Below are 20,341 nucleotides of genomic sequence, written 5' to 3'. Positions count from 1 at the left end.
TAGATTGTAAGCTCCACTGGGGCAGGGACTGATGTGAATGGCCAAATAGTCTCTGTGCAGCGCTGCGGAAAAGGTGTGCGCTATATAAATAACTGGTAATAAAAAAATAAAATAATATATTGGCCGATCAATTGATCGGCCAATATATCTTGTGTGTGTCGGCCAGTGTGTACCAGCCATATTTCGCGTCAGCTTGTGCTGCACAGACGATGGCCAATATATCTGCAGGGGTATCGTGCTGTGTCAGACAGACCGCCGTACACTTGCAGCGGAGGCTGCAGGGAAGGGGGCGCGACACGCCGATGGGCCAGCGGGAACCGCGGCCAGAAGACAGATGATTGTTGTTCTGTGTGTATGAAAGTATATAAAGTTCTAGCAGGGTCCAACATTTATGTCACTCCTAATGGGCATATGTAATATCTCCAGCACATGTAAAAAATATATTCATGTAGTATACATTATTTTTATGCAATATACACGAGTACGATCACATCATGGGAGGTGTACAATGCACCTTGGAAGCAACGTATGCTCATTTTATATCTGACTGGTAGGTTAATTGGCTCACAACATGAGCATGTGGTATGTTATATAGATTGTAAGCTCCACTGGGGCACGGACTGATGTGAATGGGCAGAAATTCTCTGTAAAGCGCTGCAGAATATCTGTGTGCTATATAAATAACGGATAATAAATAACTCATCAGGCCCATTGTTTCTAGCCTGATAGCACGTAACAAAACACACATGGTCACTGCGTATATATTTAAGTAATATCGGATATAAACTATTATGTAACAACTTAAAAAAAAATTATTTAGTAAAGAAATTGATCAATAGCTGGTACAAGTATTGGTATCTTTACCCATTTTATGTATTAGCATAATCTTTTATGTATTAGCATTTTATGTATTAGCGTAATCCTCGTTTTCAATGGAAAAAAAATCTTTCCTTTATGATCACTATTAAAAAGGTTATGTGAATGAGGAAAGACCTGGGGGAGGAGATGTACTAAGCCTTGGAAGTAAAAGTTGTGAGAGATAAAGTACCAGCCAATCGGCTCCTAACTGCCTTGTTAAAGGCGGTGTTTGAAAAATGACAGGAGCTGATTGTTTGGTACTTCAGATTGCTCAGCATGTATAACAGAATAACACTCGATGTCTCTTTACAGCTGATTTATTTAGGTCCCACTTCCCACAAATAAAATTTACAAACTGAAGACAAAAATATAAAAAAACAACACACAAAAACAGTACATATATGAATAATTCCTTTAAAAAAAAAGGTGTAATGCAAATTCTACCATTTAATCACATAACTGAAAGAGCCAAACTTGTTGCAAACCTCACCCATGGACATATTTAGACAAAAGAAGTACAGCATGAAGAATTCCTGTCAGTGGCCAAGAGTAGCCAGCGCCATTTTACAAAAGAAGTTACAAGTGCTTCTAGGCCAGTAAAAGAGAACAATGCAGTTTATTTGGTTTAAAAACCCCTTGCAGACATAAATACCCATCTGACATAACCCACACAGTGCATATTTTCCAGATTTAGCAATCATGATTATTTGCTAACATTGCTCAAAGATGCATAAAAAATGCATAAATCATACAAAACAATCAACGGTAAACTTATCTGTCTCAGTGGTTCTCAACTTCAACCCTCAAGTTATCATGTTTTGAGGATTTCTTTCTGTGGAATCAGGTGAGACAATTAATAACCCTGCAAATAGATTATCTCACTTGTGCATGATGAAAGAAATCCACAATACATGACCTGTTTGTAGGTACTTGAGGACTGGCGTTGAAAACCCCCTGATTTGCAGGTGATGAGAGAAAATAACAGATTGGTTGCTAAATTAAGTAAAAATATGCACCTTTGAGCAAATGTTACTAAAAACCCTCCATAGCTCAATTATTGAAAGATTCATCTGTTACTAACCAGCTGAATGTGACAGGAGGGGAAGGAATTATGATGGGTCCAGTATAAACTTGAAAACTTGCTGATGACTATTGTTGAAGCTATGGGGTTATGTATACCATAACCAATGAAATGTTTCAGTGCAGAAGTAAGGGCAGGTAATGGTGCACTGTGTCTAGTTAACCCAGTGTAATATTATTTTGTTAGCACGCTCATCAATACTTTCACTGAGATATTCTTCCAGTGTTCTAGAGGCATGATAGGCAACCCATATTTCTCCACTTGTTGATGACACGTACCTACAGTAGATGAAAAGCCTGTCATTCAACCACAGTCAAGATCCATAGCTTCATTTTGCCTACTCTAGAATATTACACACTGAGAACATAACTGTATTAATGATATATGACAGAATGCCAGTCTTACCCATAATAGTTAATGATCTTTATGGTAATAACATCTCTCCTGGTAATTACAAAATGTATGAGATTGGCATCTGTTGTAGAAGAAAATAACTGCAGAAGGACGACTCTCAGAATACAGCAGCAGATGTCCACTGGCATTCTATCCAAGCATTGCTCATCTCTTCCCATCGTCATATACGGTCAGTAGCCATGGCTGACTTATACATAAGTGGAAAACATTTGGCCTAAACACAGTGGACAAGTTTGTCACCTTCAGTTGACTGCCTGATCTTCTCCAATGCCATTTCTTTTTCACCAATGCTTCATGCTTAGCAGAGATGTAAGTTGCAGCATGTCTGTTAGAAGGATATATTATATCTTCCATGCCACTTAAACTTGTCAAAATCATTGAACTGCTAAAAGAAAAAATATAGTAATACAACATCCTCCTGCCTGTTCTTTAGGATGTTTGGAGGGACAGGTTTGAGGTGGAACTTACAGTCTCTTAGCCCCACAGGAGGGCCCTGCCCCCTTTATAGCATGTCCCTCTCCATAACAAGCCTTAAAATGCCCATAATGGATTTACTTCAAGATTAAAGTGGCTTCAGTTCCATCTTTCTTCGTTAGGTAGAGACCATGGTGGAGGTGGTACTCCCTCCGCAGGAATGCATAAAAATAATCAGACACCAGCAGAATCTGAAAAAGGGGACAGAGAGGTCTAAATAATGATCTACTAACTCCTAGTATAAGAGCTAATATAACATAGGATATAAGGCTCGCTTTGTGGGGTTTGTAGGGTCCTCATTATACTGTTCGAAGTAGCTTCAGTAGTATTTGAAAGCTGATCATTTTATGTATTTTTTTATAACCTGGTCACAATTGCTAAACATACACATCAATCATTTTTGCATCCCATCCTACCTCGATTGGGGTGTTTGGGTGGACTAAGTGTGGTCCAGTCATATTAGGGGCCCTCCCTCTTGTGTTTGTTTGGAATTTACAAAGTATGCTGAAGGAGATGGAATAGCTTGTGTCTCTGCTTGAGTGCTGACAATCTCTTAAAACAGTACATTAAGATTATTCATTGATCATAATTGAAACAAGATTTACCTGTCCCACATTAAATGAGAGTGTGATGGCATAGTAGAAGTTGGAGTTGGCACTTCCAGCATATATCCACAAGTGCCAGAGAACTGGGAAGAGAAGTGAGCACACCACCAGCATGCAGGAGACTATGAAGATATTACGCAAGACTGCAATAATGACAGAAGCATATAAAGACTATAAAACAAATACACATATACAATATACATGTAGATAATGCATTAGGCAGCATGAACTACACCGTCTATTTTATACATATTTATTTTCTTATTTAAAAAAAATTACACTATTATCTTTGTTTCCTGCAAGACTAAAGGGAAAAGTGATCATACCATCTAAAGAGGATAAGTGGAAGTATTTTCCATAGCAACCAATCAGATACTAGCTATTCTGTAGAATGTACTATAAAAATTACAGCTAGAATTTGATTGGTTGCTATGGGAAACACCTCCACTTTTCCTCTTTAGTAGGTTTCATAAATCCATTCCCCCCCCCAAAAGTGCAAATATGTTAATCACATACTAGCCAGTAGCAACTAAGGTAGTGTCAGCTTCCAAAGATCAAACCTGAGTTTGAAAAAATGGAAGCTAGCCAATGTAATTGTCTGTTACAGTTCACAGCAAATTTGTGCTAAGTGCATTGAAAAAGTCATCTATAACAAATATAAGTCTTTCATTAATCAAAATTCTACTCCTTCATACATATAAGTACCAGATATATATTCAGATTCCACAACACACACATAGGGGCAGATTCAATTTGACGCGAGCTACCATTAGTAGAGATGTGCGGGTTCGGTTTTACTCGGGTTTAGTCGGACATGTTCGGATCTCAACAACGACATTTTATTGGCTATCGGCTATCATATGTTTTGGATAGCCAATAAAATAAGTCCGAACTAATCCGAACTTGCGATAATTTTGGTCGAAAAGAACCGAGTAAAACCAAACCCGCACATCTCTAACCATTAGAACAAGCGGCAGATTGGACTCGCAGTTCCAGTCTGAGAGCAGATCTGCCTTCTGCAGTTAATGCATGAAAGCCACTGGGACCCAGTAAAATACTGACCCCTTCCGCCACCACCTGCAATCCAGTGAAATTCCAGTAGGGAACTTTTAACTCCAGTGGTTTTATTCATACTAAGACTGTTATGCAGAAGTCAGTTGCAAGTAAAATGATTTCACAGGCCACATCTCAGTATGTTACTGTACACCCCAAGCTGTAGGATTGGATGCCAAGTAGCTTATCCTGCAGTTATCTGTAAGGGCTTCTACATAGCTGCTGCAATGTGACAAAAGGCAGGAGTGAAAATAACTAGTACAATTTTGCCTGGATTGTAAGAGGGGACTACAAATATGTGTATTATCCATAGGCAGGATTGTCAGAACCCTTTTAAGAACTTAACTGGGTGTTATTCTACTGATATAATTTTGTGATTAAGTATTTTCAATAACATGTTGTCCCTTTTGCTCTTAAAGTCTTTAGAAAAGTAAAACACAAACAGTATTCAGGCCAGTTTTGGCAACTCCACTGTTAGAAAGTAACACCATTGAGAGCTTTCCAGTGACTTACACCTGGACAGGTGGGCCCACATGGGGAGCAGGGCCATGTACAGAGCAACATCCCCCAATGTGGGGTACGACTTGAAGATGCAGATAATTGCAAGCTGTACGAAGATCAGGAACATTGGATGGTCTCTGCAAGCACAAATCATTGCGTGTGAAACTAAATTAATAACAAATCAAGAGAGCTTTGTATTAGAAGACACTACAGAGATGAAAAGACAGAGAGAATGCAGAATATATCTGGCACTACTGTTCAAAGCAACTACCTTAGTGCCATTGTAAACACAAGTTCATATATAGCAAATAACACACACGTCGCTCATAAAGGATTCAAGGAAACATGCAAAGTTTCTGTGTGTTGCCATACATATGTCCATTATAGCAGTAGGAACAGAATAAAGTGTTTTATGAAGACAGTGAGAGAGCAACTAAAACTACCAAAAATGTTACCTTAAATAGCTCCCTACATCGCCACCCAGCATGTGCCGGATTACCGGAACTACACACTGACCCTCACCCAGAGGTGGGAAACCCAGAAGTGTGTACTGACGTCATGGATACTAAGCATCAGTACACAGGTGTAATTAAATCTGAAAGGGGGACGAAACAGCGCTAGCCTGAATTATAACAGAAGTGTCCACATGTGACCCATATGTTTAATATACCCAAAACTATGTAAAGCCCGTTGTATATAGGCAAAGCCCCAAAGGTGGCCGATATATTCAACATATTAGATCCAAAGCAATAATGATATAAGTCCCAAAGTTTCGTATATCAATGTTAAGCAAAAATAACTAACAGTAATAAATTTTAAAAAACAGGATTTTAAGGGAGAAATACATAAAACCAAAAGGTAACAAACCTTAAGCAATAACTCATTACCATAGAGTGTAAAAACATGGATATACATACGAAGTAAAAAAAAGAAAAGAAAAACTAAAGAGACTGAAGGGAAAAAAACAAAAAACTAACCACACCAAAATAATAAACAGTTTCATGTCCCTATCCATTGATTACTTTAACTTGATGGTCAGTGGCACAGTGTAGAAGAACACGTTGACCTGAAATACGCAAACGAAGAACAGGCTGAAGTGTTCAAACATCTCTGCAAAGAAGTACCAGAACAAACCAATGTTGGGGGTTAGGTCAGGGACGGACAATCTAGAGTGTGGAGAATAAAAGAGAAGAGTTACAAACAGGTCCATAAAATGGATGGATCAACATACCATAGGCCCTGCTACTAAATTCAGAGTCTAGACAGATACAGTATCATACTGCAATTGTAGGGAAATTTAGAAATTAATAGAAAGCATGGTTACTGGTGGGCAAACTATAGGCTAATAGGATTTGGGTTAAAGCTGCCTTCTCATGAAAACTAAAATCAGACTGGTGCTTTTAAACAGAGGTTTAGCATTAACTCTTATTAGTGCATGCCAAGAAGACAATACTACCAACTCTATGGCCAACATAAACCAATAATCCAGCCCAACTCATTATATGCATTACAAAGTGGCAGAGCCCCATTTTATCCCAACTGTAGGCTTGAAACCCCCACTGCTGGTCCTACCATTTCCTATGAACTGAACTGGTTTGGAGGGGTTAGTTATACTTTCGTTGTTGGTAGTGAAATAGATGGCTCACAAAGGGGGTCTGAAACATCATAAAACAAATGAGTTGAGCTGGAGACTGTCATACAAAATGAGCAGTTTTTCAGCATTATCCTTTCTTGTTGCAGTACATTCAGACACTCACTTTTGTGGTTACAAATTCCAGCTGTGTCATTTATCATTTTATCACTACACCAGTTATAGGGAAAACCAATTACTTTTCACTGATCTCAGTGGTGTTAAGACAAATAGTTATGAGTCTCACATGAAGCCATAAATGGAGTAGATGAAGTCCCACGAGGTCAGCAAGAAGAAGGAATGGCAGATCAAGATAGTTAGACTGCCCAGGTAAAGGGATGAATACTGACAGGTGAAAATCCAGAAGCTGGAATTTGACATCTTCACTGGAATAAACTCTCTCTGAAGAGAGAAAAATATACATTAGTACCTGCTACAGTCTGCACCTGCTATGGTACTGCAAGTTAATTGCTTTTCTTAGGTACCTGTAGCAGATATAGGAGGGCTGGAGTGAACAAGGTGATTGGGTACAGAGACTGGTAGGTGGCTAATGATAGAAACACGGCACTTAAAAGCGGACTGCCTAAGAAAAAGAAGAATAAAACAGTTTCAATGATCAGCTGCTTTTATAACTGAGAGCAAAAGGAACAATGCTTTCCAGTAGATGGCAGGCGACACATGCATACAATCCGAGGACTGCTGAGCAGAATTAAACTATACACATCACCTACACAAACACTGGAGACAGTCATTTGGTGGAATCAATATTCAGTCAATTGATACAATAGGAACATTACTGAGGTATGAGGTGCCTAATGCTCAAGGATGTTACAGAATACTTATAAACTAACAGGCTACACTTATGAATGGTCTCTTAAATATTAGTTCAGGTGTAAATGGCTGCAGCCACTGTGAGTGGTCGAGCAGTATACATATCCTTATCTGTACAAATGTGACTCACCTTTCACTGTAGCCAAGATGAATAAAGCAATGATTGCATTATTGATGGCACAGGTAGACTTGGCCACACATGATAGAACGGTGTAAGGGTTTAACAGGTAGCTGTAAAGAACATTTTAATATTAATGAGAATAGTATCTGACACTAATAGTTTCATGAACTACTCCCTGTTGCTGCGTCTTACAACAAGGCCTTAAAAAGACACTGAAAGAGAGCAGTTACTCAGAAGTACACAGTAACATTTATTCTACCACTACACACAACTACAAACATTAAGTATTTGCTGATGTAATGAACGTCTTTTATACATGGAAGGACATGTTACTTTATAGTTCAGTATTTGTAGACAAAACAGAGAAATGAAAACATTTCTAATTAAAACCACCCCATCCCAGACAAACACGCTGCTTATCCAACTAGCCCATACAAGTTTCTCTCCTGGGGGTCCATGCCACAATCACAATTCAAGAATCCAGTTTTATGCACTGCATAGGATTTGTAAGATGTAACGTTGTTTAACCTGCCAATTTATTATTATTATCATTTATTTATATGGCGCCACAAGTGTTCCGCAGCGCCTTACAAAGTACATAAACAAATTGTAGACAAGTGACTTACAGAACAATACAATACAAGACATGGATAATATATATAGCTACATTAGCGACCATATCACACAGATAAGCAACAGAGCATAAGCAACCAAGTGTTAGGTGCCCTAGTGGTGAGTAAGAAGTAAATGGACACTATAGTAAGGAGATGCACAAGAGGGTAGATGGCCCTGCTCGTGAGAGCTTACATTCTAAAAAGGTGGAGGAAGACAAACTGGGTTGACACAGATGGGGTAGATGGGGACGAAGGAGCATGTAGCACGGAGTTAGAATGATAGCTGGAAGGCTTTCATGAAGTAGTGGGTCTTGAGAGCCCGTTTGCTGGATTGCAAACAGGTGGAGAGTCTGATGGGGAGTGGGAGAGAGTTCCAGAGGTGGGGAGCAGTGCGGGCAAAATCTTGGAGGCGGGAGTGGGAGGAAGTAATCAGCTGGCACGAAAGGTAGCGTGCATTAGTTGAACGAAGAGGGCGGACAGGAGCGTGAAGGAAGAAGAGAACAGAGATGTATATGGGAGAAGATTGGGTGAGGGCTTTGTGAGCAAGCGTGAGAACCTTAAATTGGGTTCTAAAAGGGAAGGGGAGCCAGTGGAGAGCTTTTAGGAGAGGGGAGGCAGATATAGAGCGTTTGGAGAGAAAAATAAGCCGTGCAGCAGCATTAAGGATAGACTGGAGAGGAAAGAGATGGGATTTGGGGAGGCCAGATAGGATGAGGTTACAATAGTCCAATCTGGAGATGACCAGTGAGTGTATGAGTGTTTTAGTAGCATCCTGGGTGAGATAGGGTCTGATCTTAGAAATATTTTTGAGATGGAAAGTGTTCATATTTTGTACATATTCTTTTCAGACCTAGCCTCCAACCCAGGATATTGTCGGATCAACCTGGGTCCTGGCTTGGTCGGAAAGGATCAATTCGGGTTGTGTGTCCTGGAATCTCGACCCTGGTCAAGACTAGGTTCGAGATCAGCTGCAGTGTGAAATCCGGGTTACAGTAAAAGGATCTCATTGACAGCTAAAGAGCGCCGACACCCACTTTTCACTACTCATCTTTGTGAGCCTGGAACAAAAAGTCCACTTCTAATGACTCACATGCTTGGCAAGGCAGACAGGTCCATTGTGAAAGCGGGCGACCTGGGAATTACCTGGGTCCAAGCTGTGGTGTGAAAGGGTTGTGTTCAAAAACCCAGGGCTGACCCTTGATTTTGGTCTGAAAGTGATATATCTTAAGGCCCCCATACATCAGCGATTGCAGCAATTGTGCAATTTGCAATCGATGGAAAAAGGGAAAGATTTTTATACACAATCGATTGTGGCAATTCTGCAAGTACATATTTGTGTGTAAACATATTTTTATACACAATCGATTGCTGCAATCAATTGCTGATGTATGGGGGCCTTGACACATATGTGCATGATTCGAAGGAGGGGAGAAATCCACGTTCGTGATTCGCTACTTTCACAAAATTAAATCTACCCATGAAATATACCCCTTATTGTATTATTTGGCATCTAATGTTTACACACAAATATGTACTTTATTGAAGGATTGATCCATATTTCAGGACATATTGCAATATCTATTTAAGTGGTTGCATACCTGGATGTATTTATTTTAAGCTTTAATGTTATTTTCTCCCTTTCCATTGGAATAATGTTTCACATGCTCCATCACTGGGCACTGTGGCAAACCATCCGTTTCATATATAGGGCACCACTGATATTTCCTGTACTCTTTGGGTACCACTATGACACACAGGGTATTGATTCGAAGACCATTTTCCCCACCTGATCACCATTTATATATATGAGCCAGTATTCATCTGCCACACAGAAGTTCTAAGCTCCAATCTTAGAACAATGTGGGAGCGAATGTAAGATTAAGGTAATTTACGTCATTATTAGACTCTTAACTGTGGTACCAAATACAACATAGAAAAGTCAGTGGCAGTGAAAAACTGTTAGATTATCAGTATATGGACTGAGTACATTAATGAAGCCCCATAATAGGCTTCATAGGCTACTTTTTGTGATAGGCGTCACCCCTATCACAAAAGTAACAGAGAGGGAGCCTATTATTTTATTAATCTTCCCAAACCCTGACTCCTGAGGGCAGGATTAATAACCTATGAACACAAGAACTTCCAACCTGCAGTATTTCTCCACTTAGTGGTTAACAGGCTTTAATATATTACTGAATAGAACCCTTTGTTTAGGCGGGACAATACACACAAAACTATGACAACACCACAAACACTTACAAGAGCGCCACCTTCAATGGGACATAGTACATTTCAGTGGGTACTCTCAACAGTTCCTGAGATTCTGGTACATACTTATTAAGTTCCAAGTATAGTTTCTGCTTCTTAAACTGTTGAAAAAGAAAAAAATAATTTCTCTATTAAATCAATAGCACAAGAATGATAAAAATGCCATATAGGAATGCAACACTATATGCTGGGGCCCTGTCTCAGCTGTATCTGATTGGCTGTTTTCTAAGCTCCCTGCAAAACTGGATTTGGATTAGAAGCATTTCAATATGTCACTGCATTCAGTTAGAGGGGAGATTTATCAAACCTTGGAGTGATAAAGTGCCCAAAGCAATCAATCAGCATCCTAAGGTGCCTATCCACTAGACGATTAAAATGAGCAATTGAACGATAACGATATCGTTCGATAATAGTTTGAAAATCGTTTGCAGATTGTTTAAAAAACTGGACTTTTAGGGGAGATTCAATTCAACGCGAATTGAATAGTGCCGAGAGCAAGCTCCCGGAGCTATTCAATTAAGTGCGCTGTGTGGTCGGAGAATGCTGGTTATCGCTCCTTAACATGGGTGTTAACCGGCATTCTCTGACCAAAGTGCCGGGCGCGTGGCTGTTAGCGCTGCGCTAAGCAGAAAAACAGCTGCGCACCCGGCACTTTGGTCGGGTTTCTCCTCGCATCCCCAGGGGGGTGTAAGAAAAAATCCTTAGCCCGCCCAAACAGCACACTGAATTGAATAGCTCCGGGCGTTATTCAATTCACGTTGAATTGAATTGCCCCCTTAGACATCTATCATCGTGCAAACATGCTGGTCAACCTGACGAATAACGTCAGGTTCAGCATGTTTGCAGATTATTGATTGTGCTTACACTGAACGACTGCTCATTCAGTGTAGGCACATCACAGACTGACAAACGACTGCACGATTACAATGTCGTAATCGTGCAGTCTTTTGCCTGTCTTCTAGTGGATGGGCACCTTAACCGTCATTTCAAAGACTGCGTTAGATAAATTACACTTAAACACTGATTGGTTGCTTTGAGCAAGTTCTCCACTTTCTCTCTCTCATAGGGGGCAAATTTACTAGTGACAGTTTCTAGAAGCTGAGGTGTTGTCTATAGCAACCAGATTCTAGCTATTATCTTCAAGTAGGTGCTAGTTAAATGTTAAGTAAAATCTGATTGGTTGCTATGGGCAACATATCCACTTCTAAAATCCCTCACTTTAGTAAATATATCCCTTAAGCTGGCCATCCACTATACAATTTTGTCAGATATCTGTCCAATCTGGCTGGTTGGAATGAAAACCTGGTAATGTATGGGAGCAAATGACAATCGTCCATTTGCTCACAAACACTGGAAAATAGCCAAAAATGGTTGTTCAGACAAATTGGTTTAAACACACAAATGTAACCAATTTGAACAAATTTTTTTTGTCCTTTTTTTCAGTGTTTAAAATCATATGATCGACTCATTTGCTCCCATACGCATGATCCCCTGGGATCTCACATTCAACCATTGGGCCGACCCTCATGATTTGGAAGCGTCTTAGGGGCAAGACATATATATCCTCCATTAACTCCCCTCTAACTCCACTGTTTGACAATCCCATGTTTCCTTCAGGGATCTCGAGACCGGCCTTTTCACTTTGGTCAAGAGTAAACATATCTCGGATTGGGCAGTTATACGTTTCTCTGGTGTTTTGCCATTTTCAGATGTCCAGGCCAAGTGGTCTCTCCCAAATAATGAGATATGGCGCTATCTCCAGATTAAACATTTTCTTATGACAAAAGATCTCCATTTAGCGGGTTCCCGAGACTTGACACCCTTTGAGTCGCTGGTGGTGTCTCAGACCTCTTCCTCTCATATACTATCAATTATATACAAATTTTTAATTGAGAATCTCTTCTCCTCATTACCAAAGTTTACTAAAAGCTTGGGGGGGTATCTTGGCATGGACATCAGCATTCCCCAGTGGAAGTCTATATTTGAGAAATCTTGGGAGTAGTTCCACCAATATCCTTACCCTTGAGACTCATCTCAAGGTGATTTCCAGATGGTACCGATGCCCATCCATCTTATCTAAAATGTACTCTGGGGTGTCGGCCTGTTGCTGGAGATGTGGGGCGGATGTGGGAACCCCCCTCCACATATGGTGGTCCTGCCCTGTGTTGAAGGTGTTTTGGGATGAGGTGGTTTCGGTGACATGTGAGATATACAAAAAATCGCTATTGAAGTACCTCAATAGTGCTGCTAAGGCTGTAATACCGATGCGCTGGAAATCTCTCTCACCCCCAACCCTTGTGGACTGGTTTAAAAGAATTGAATTGTATAGGTCCATGGATGACATTATTATGTCATCGCCCAATAAATTTCATATCTACTCCACAATTTGGTTTAGCTGGTTGGAATTCTGCGAATCAGGTAAGTATAAATCCCTGACACATGTAACTTAAGTCCTATCTCTCTGCTAAGATACTAGGATTCAGTCTCCTATGTCCTAGACCGTGGTATTAATCCCCCTTCTCCCTCCTACCCATTATTTTCCTTTCTCTTTTGACTGTTTTTGTTTGTTTTCTTTTGTCTTTCTGTCATGTTTTTCTTTCTTTTGAATAATAATGTTTTCTATCATAGTACATTGTTTTTGTATTTTCTATGTTGTACTTATGTTATGGTGTACTGTTTGATATTTTCTTATATAATTAAAATTTTCTAATAAAAATTAACTTGCATAAAAAACAAAACAAAAAAAAAAAACCAGACCAGATGCCTGAATTTTTCATCCAACAAGAACAAACACAACATCCTGTTAGTGGAACAAGACAAGTGTTCCATTGAGTCGCCTATGGTGACGACTGCATCCATTACTACCATAACTAGAACAAGCATGTGACCTTAAACTTCAAAATAGCTTCAGCCAATATATTCAACGTAGTAAAAACAGCTGTACAATATAAAATCTCTTACCGACATTTTGTTATATTCTTGAACTGCCAAATAAAGTGCAATGGCTGTAAGTACATCTGTAATCTGTGAATAGAAAATACATTTAAAGCTGTATGTGGCCAGATTCAGTAAATACAAGTAACACCACAATACCAACCCATACTATGCAAAATGTGACGTGTGGATAGCAAATATCTTCAAAGGCTATAGATATATATATATACACGTCTATAGCACAATCAGGACGGCACTGCTAGAGTCTTGTCAATGCAGAGAAAGAACGAGGCGGACACAGCAGTGTCGGTTTCTTTTTTCCTGATTGTGTTATAGACGTGACTGTGTTTTGGACAGGCACCCACAGCGGATGTTTCCTATGGTGAATTGGAGTGCCAGCCTTCTGTATTATTGACGTGTGTGTGTGTGTGTATATATATATAGATATCTATCTATCTATCTATATATATATATATATATGCACACACACACAGTTCACTTAAGAGAGTTCTACAGTTTACTTACCATAAAGACTATCTCTGCATAGTCTACAAGGAAGTGGAAGAGATATATAATAAGTGGGGTCTGCAGGAAAGGAAATGAGACAATAAGAGATATTTCAGCACAGTTACAATTATTCCCACAACGTCTTCATAACGTAAATTGTATTTAAATGATAACTCCCCTCTAATTAAACATTTATGCTTGGGTTAAAGTCACAACTCAAATATTCCACCGGGGTTCAGAAACTCTTCAGTCCAGCCCTGCTCTGTATCACTAGCATTGGCCTGTTTGAATATCAGCCCCTGACAATTAGAATTTCCTAGTGCCTATAAATGGGATGCTCATAAGGAAGGGGCACCAAAAACTCTACTGTCTATTTGAACCTGGTGCGTGACAGTACTGCACTATGGAAGAGCATACAGAGAAAGCCAGGTAAGCAAGGCTCTGGATTTTATCCTAATTTAATGAAAAGTAGGTGGGATTATTTCATCTTCCAAAAGGTATAATGAGAATTTTTTTATAGCCATCTAAGTTTACCTGTATTAATGGAAAATGCGGAGTAATACAATATTTAGTGGGACAGTTTATCTCCATAAATCATTATCCTCAAAAAATCGCAAAAGCTTGTAAGTAAAAAAATTCTAATACAAACAAAATGATTACCACCAAATGCAAAACAGGGCAGATCACGTCAGGCACATTTTCAGAAGGAGTTTAACATACTGAACACCACAGTTAGAAAGCCTCTCTATAACCAGACCCATTGCATCAGTTAATACATACAGAATTTTTTGAGTAACATATTAAAATAGATCACTTTTCATCCATTACCAAGGGGACACACATCATAAAAACACATTTTTCCATAATTATCCCAGGGTACAATAATACCTTCAGAACATTGGATTCTATTTCTCCAGATTATAGGCATATCAAATGTGTGTGCTTCTAATCAGGATTAGAGACAGAAATAAACATTTTCATTTGTATTTTCACCATTGCTTTTTAATCAGAATAGGCCTTAAGGAAGTCATACATTGCAAAAAACCTCACCTATTTTTATTAGTAATAGATCCAATGCACTGGCTCTATTAGAAACAATGATAGCAGGTACTATTACATGAGTGTTAGCATGGATCTATTAGTAATGCCTCACAAGGAATAAACAATTTTGAACTGTAGGATATCCCTATTGACGTCACATTATTTTGTTCATAGTTGTGGTCACACAGGACCAGGGTTTCCCACCTCATTGATTACAGTTATTATATTAGTAAGAAAACGTAAATGGGCACAAATCAATTTGATTTTACCTTTGTAGAAGTTAATTGTTAGAAACGGATTATTCTGAGGGTCTAAATTTCAACACTTGCACCTTTGTCAACTTTTTATTTATCGATAGAAATAAAATAGAAAAGGAATGACAGCTCTTTTCAAATTTACCTAATGACAATTATCAATATTCTTGGTTAAAAGACAAACAAAAAACAATGCACACTGTCCAATGTGTAATCAATGTAGATTAATATAACAGCTTTCATTACAGCACCATATTATAACCCATTATTGCATATAGCACTTTTCCACCTGGTCCTGGGTCTGACCCAAGATTTGTAACAGAGGCCCTGATTCAGAGCCGGATGCTCTGACAGAGCGCTCGCTCTGAATCAGGGCCGTCCCTCCTTCATTTTGGAACGGCCTCCTGGCCACTCGCATAGCTGTGGGTGACCACCCACAGCTATAGTGAGCGGCCAAAATGATGGTCGCGATGGTCAAGACCATCGCGACCAACGGGCTTGCGACGAGACCCTGCGGTAGGGTCTCGCTTCCACAAGCCCAGGAGTTCTTTTGGCTCTATCAGAGCCAAAAGCACTCCCACTGACATCACTAGTGATGTCAGTGGGGCTGGACCCAGACGGTAGGCGTTCCCATAGAAACGCATCTGTCTGGGCAGCCACGCCCCCAGCACGCCCACAAGGGGGCGTGCTGTCAATCACCATCAACAGAACGCCCCCTTTGGTGCGAGACCCATAACGACGGCAGGACCATCGTTATTCGGGTCTCGCGCATGCGCACGACGGAGCAGCCTCCGTCGTGCGCATGCGCACTAGGGCAACATCGACCCGCTTGCGAGTGGGTCTGAATCAGGCCCACAGTTCCAAAACGGGTCAGACCCCTTTTCTACTGCAGTGCCGTTCCGGGTTATTCCCGGATTGGCACCGTTCACACTGCACAAGGGTGCAGAAGAATACTTCTCCCGGCACTTGGAGATGACATCATCTCCAAGCGTAGAGAAACCTGGAAGTCCCCATGCTGTTAACGGGATCTTGCTCGGACGACCCGGGTTACCCATTTACACTGCAGGGTTGTAAACCCGCAAGCTACCCAGGTTGGATTGTCGGGTCACTCGACAGGGGAATCCAACCCGGGTTTTAGCTGTGGTGTAAAAGGGGTAATACTGTGTAAGACTTGAAGCTCATCTGCACAATGGCGAGGAAATCCTCTGAACTTCAATATAATTTACAGTAATTGTAGGAATGTGCATTAGCAATAAAAATTCATAGATACTCACTTCGTGAAAAACATCTCCTGAGTAGGGTGAGACACCAAGGTCCAAAAGGGACATTCCTTCCACAACTGCAAAAGAAACATGGCAGAAACTTAATATACACCTCAACAAATCCATTTGCCTAGTGCCATTAATGGCAAGTACAATGAACATGTTCAAACGTTAAACAAAAATAAGTAGATGAAACAAACATGAAAACTGATAGATAACACATTGTCCACCCACTGCATAAGAGTATTTGTCATAACAGACATTGGAGGGGTATTCAATTAGCTGTGATAAGCAGCTTTTCGTGCGAATGTATACTTATTGCGCTATCCTATTAGCCACGGTTTTCGCGGGTGCGAATTTTTACATGCCTTTTGTGCTAATTAGTATTCACCACCTCTTGAGAAGATGAGAAATTAGGGAAAATCCTTATTACATGGTAAAAATGTCAGGACTTGGTTCAGAACCACTGGGACACCCTCCTTAATGACTAATTAGGCAAAAATATTTTTTTAATTTTTCATTTGGCCAATAAGGACATGTCATTTTTTGGATGGAAAAGTGTTTCATTGATGTGGGACAGGTATATGGGAGTGCTGTATGAATGGGACAGGTGTTTTTAAGATTGCAGGTGGGTGTTTAGAGGCATATTTTAAAAGTTTTTTTTATTGGTTTTAATATTTTTATGTTATGTTATAAAAATATTTTAAAAAATAATATTTGAACGTGTCTTTAAATTACACAAATAAACACCTGCTTTCTTTTATTATTTGACAGTTTTAGAAACAGCCATTTCACTCAAGTTAATAACCCCAAATACTTTAATTAGGGCCAGTAATACAATTCTATATTATCCTAGATCACTCGCGACTTTTGGAATTAAATTGCGTGATAAACAGGAGCATGCATACATGAGATAAGCGACATTCACATGCAAACAGTGCGAAAAGTTTTTGCATTATCACGGCTAAATTAATTCCCCCGCTTTGTGTATATAATCGAGTACAGCTGACCCCCTCTCCCCCCCCCTCCAATACTACACTATTTCTTAATCTTCTTTTCTTTTATAAAGTGAAACAAAATGTATTATACTGTACATTATAATGCGTCATCGTCTTTTAATGCCAACATAGCTATGCCGCCAGTTTTGGTTTGTGTTCTAAACAACTTCTACAACATTTATTTATTACACCATTTTCAAATAAAAATTCATGAAATATTGATTTACTTTAAATTAAAGTGTAGTTGTAGATGGAGTTCAATAAGATGAAATAAAAAAAATTGAACACTACACATTCTGCAACATGTAGAAGTTTTGAGAGGAGTTTAGGGGTAAATGGGGCTTAAAATGACATATGGGAAATCTGAAGTGTGTTTCAGGATAAATGAGGGATCTATTCTATAGCCATGTTGTGTCTTTTTTTTTTTTTTTTTACCTTAAATGTACTGTTTTAACTTGTTATTGACATTGGGTAATATCTAGCTTTTTTTTAAGTTACAGGCAGCCCTTGAAGTGTTATCAGATTGCCTATCACACATCTATGGACTAAAGTAAACACTTAAGTCACCTGTTACGTGCATGAAGACTAAAGCTCGGTACACACGGACAGATACATTAGCCGATCAATTAACGCACAATGTATCTGCTGCCTGTCGGCAAGTGTGCACCTGAGATATGACGGTGAACGTCGGCATTCACCGACATATTGCATTGGCTGTGCTGCACAGCCGATGGACAGATATGTCTGCAGACCGCCCGTACACACACAGCGGCAGCCGCGAGGAGGGGGGCGGGACGCCCCCTGCCCGTCGGGACACACCCCCTGGTCCCGCAGCAAGGCACAGATGATGGTTGTTCAGTGAGTACGAAGGACCATCATTTGCAGATTACTCGATCTGCAGATTTATCTGTCAGGTGTGTACCCACCTTAATCTTATCAAGGACATGTTCTCCAGGGTAATTTAAACAGATACGCAAAGTATTAAGAGTAGTGACTACATATTACAGAAAAACTTTAATCATTTACATCAGTGGATCTTAAACTCTATTGGGTTAATTCAATTGGATAAGAATTTGTGAACTCGCAGCATGACACTTGCATACATCACGGCAGGTCCTTATAAGGTGTTATGCCAGGTACGCACGACGAGGTCACTGACTACACGTGGGACCGCACATATTCAATGACAGTGTGTACACACTGGACGACTTACAGAATTTGTCGTAATGAATGGTCATGATCGGCAAATTTATTTAAAATGTTGTCTAGTGTGTACCCGGCTTTAAATGGTTAATTTTTTTTACAGCTAATATATATTTACAGAATTCATGTGTACATTAAAGTGTGTTATGTGATTTTTCAGTGTTTTTATACAAATTTGTAAAATGTTGGAAAAAAACAGTTAACTCCAGTCTCCAAGTTCAAAAACCCCTCTCCCATCCATAAAACACCTTAATGCACCTGCCCCACATCATTCAGAAATTCACAAGAAAAATGGGGCTGGGTATGGAATCCCGATGGTCACAATGTTGATGGTCAGAACAGCGGCATCCCAACGGTCAAACTCCCAACCGTTCGTCGTTCACCACTTATAAACTGCCAGATATTTCTAATATCTGGCAGTGATAAGCGATAATTGACCAACATGTTGGATAGACAAAAGACACAATTTATCGGCCGCGGGAGTGCGCATCTGTCATCGTTCAGGGCCTATCCATTAGCAGATAAATTGAACGACTGAACAATATATCATTCAATTTATCTGCTAATGGATAGGCCCAGGACCAAACTCGCTCCTAATTGAACTGACACATATAGAATAGCCTCTAAGGCCACTGGCACCAAGGGCGTTGAATTATACGGGACAACTATGAAAATTGGTTACTGTGCAATTAAAGTACAGTAATAACCAAGCACACTGCCATTTCTCTAACACAGTACAGGGGAGTGACCACTTGGTTGGTTACTATGGGGCAGCTGCGCGCCCATTTTTTCACCGAATGTTCCCCGTGAATGACACTGGATAGATTTAACATCACCCCACACTATCAGATCTTCGGGTATTATACCCAGACCCCACCACTCCCGAGCTTCTCCCTGTACACCGGCTACAGCCGGATACTGCCGCCCATCACCTCTCTTCCATGAGTTGAGCGGAGACACGAGCTCTACGCGCTCGGAGATGAAGGCGGCGAGACTGGAGCGGAAGAGAACGGCCCTGACTGTCACTGCTACCAGCACCACCAGCACCAGAGGCGCCGCCATCTTCCCAGCGCAGCCTGGCTGGCCGGGCAGCGCTGGGGCTCATGGGAAGACATGGCCGAGGCTGTAGTTCTAACGCGGACACAGACAGTGCAGCGCTTGAAAAAATAAACTACAATATCCAGGATGCTGGGCGAGATACTGGTTCCTTTTTCCGGGGTTGACATCGAAACTACGGACTCCGCAGTGGGACAATATAAATATATTTGTTAACCGGCTTCCCTTCCGGGTTCCTGCCAGTAATCCATCCATCGCCATGGGTAGGGACCAGGGTACATGTAGAAGGAAGTGTTTCTCATGAATCTGAATTTATATATATATTATCCTGCCTTCCACCCTTGCACATCTACTAACCACGAAGGCCGATTGGAGGCAGTTAAGAATGTGTTAGTGAAGGATACACCTATAGTTACTGTACCAGGTTTCTTTGAATTTGTAGAGGAAGCTGTTATATGGGAATTGCTTCTTGTCACAAGTTATCTTCTTTAATACAGCAGTGGAGGAAGACACAATACTTTTTTAAACCTTTTTATCGTGAGTTGAGGTCCTGTAGGTTTATGATCCTTTACTTGCACAGCAAATACCATATCTGTATCCATGGTGACTCACGTTACAAAGTGACATACTGTAACA

The 20,341-nt window shown here is 40.2% G+C and overlaps 1 protein-coding gene across 2 annotated transcripts; it reads right to left on the bottom strand.

The window, feature by feature from the left end:
- Positions 1-1,159: 1,159 nt before the first annotated feature.
- On the bottom strand, positions 1,160-19,764 carry PIGU (phosphatidylinositol glycan anchor biosynthesis class U). 2 transcript variants are annotated; one of them, XR_015879437.1, is made up of 13 exons: positions 19,582-19,764; positions 16,461-16,525; positions 13,910-13,969; positions 13,412-13,474; positions 10,442-10,551; positions 7,578-7,678; positions 7,102-7,199; positions 6,864-7,018; positions 6,009-6,152; positions 4,999-5,123; positions 3,433-3,575; positions 2,345-3,018; positions 1,160-2,217 (listed from the first exon to the last, which is right to left on the bottom strand). XR_015879437.1 is itself a non-coding variant. In XM_088480640.1 (12 exons), the coding sequence occupies exons 1-12, from the start codon at positions 19,709-19,711 to the stop codon at positions 2,905-2,907; spliced, it is 1,308 nt and encodes a 435-aa protein (XP_088336766.1). In that variant the 5' UTR covers positions 19,712-19,764; the 3' UTR covers positions 1,160-2,904. The 2 variants fall into 2 exon arrangements, 1 of the variants encoding a protein (XP_088336766.1); XM_088480640.1 differs by having other exon boundaries at positions 1,160-3,018.
- Between the last annotated feature and the right edge of the window lie 577 nt (positions 19,765-20,341).

This window comes from Taudactylus pleione, unplaced genomic scaffold, assembly GCF_031769625.1.
Source record: "Taudactylus pleione unplaced genomic scaffold, aTauple2 ptg000256l, whole genome shotgun sequence".
NCBI classification, from domain to species: Eukaryota; Metazoa; Chordata; class Amphibia; order Anura; family Myobatrachidae; genus Taudactylus; species Taudactylus pleione.
The sequence above is the reverse complement of the archived record's forward strand: the minus strand, read 5'-3'. Positions and strand labels throughout refer to the sequence as shown.

What these genes read in the sequence shown, in the direction of transcription:
- PIGU (XM_088480640.1), bottom strand. Translation starts at nt 19,711, where the DNA reads ATGGCGGCGCCTCTGGTGCTGGTGGTGCTGGTAGCAGTGACAGTCAGG. An exon ending in AAGAATATAACAAAATGTCG is followed by an intron (nt 10,552 to 13,411) that starts GTAAGAGATTTT and finishes CTTTTTCAACAG; the next exon opens with TTTAAGAAGCAGAAACTATA. An exon ending in TCTCATTTAATGTGGGACAG is followed by an intron (nt 3,019 to 3,432) that starts GTAAATCTTGTT and finishes CCCCTTTTTCAG; the next exon opens with ATTCTGCTGGTGTCTGATTA.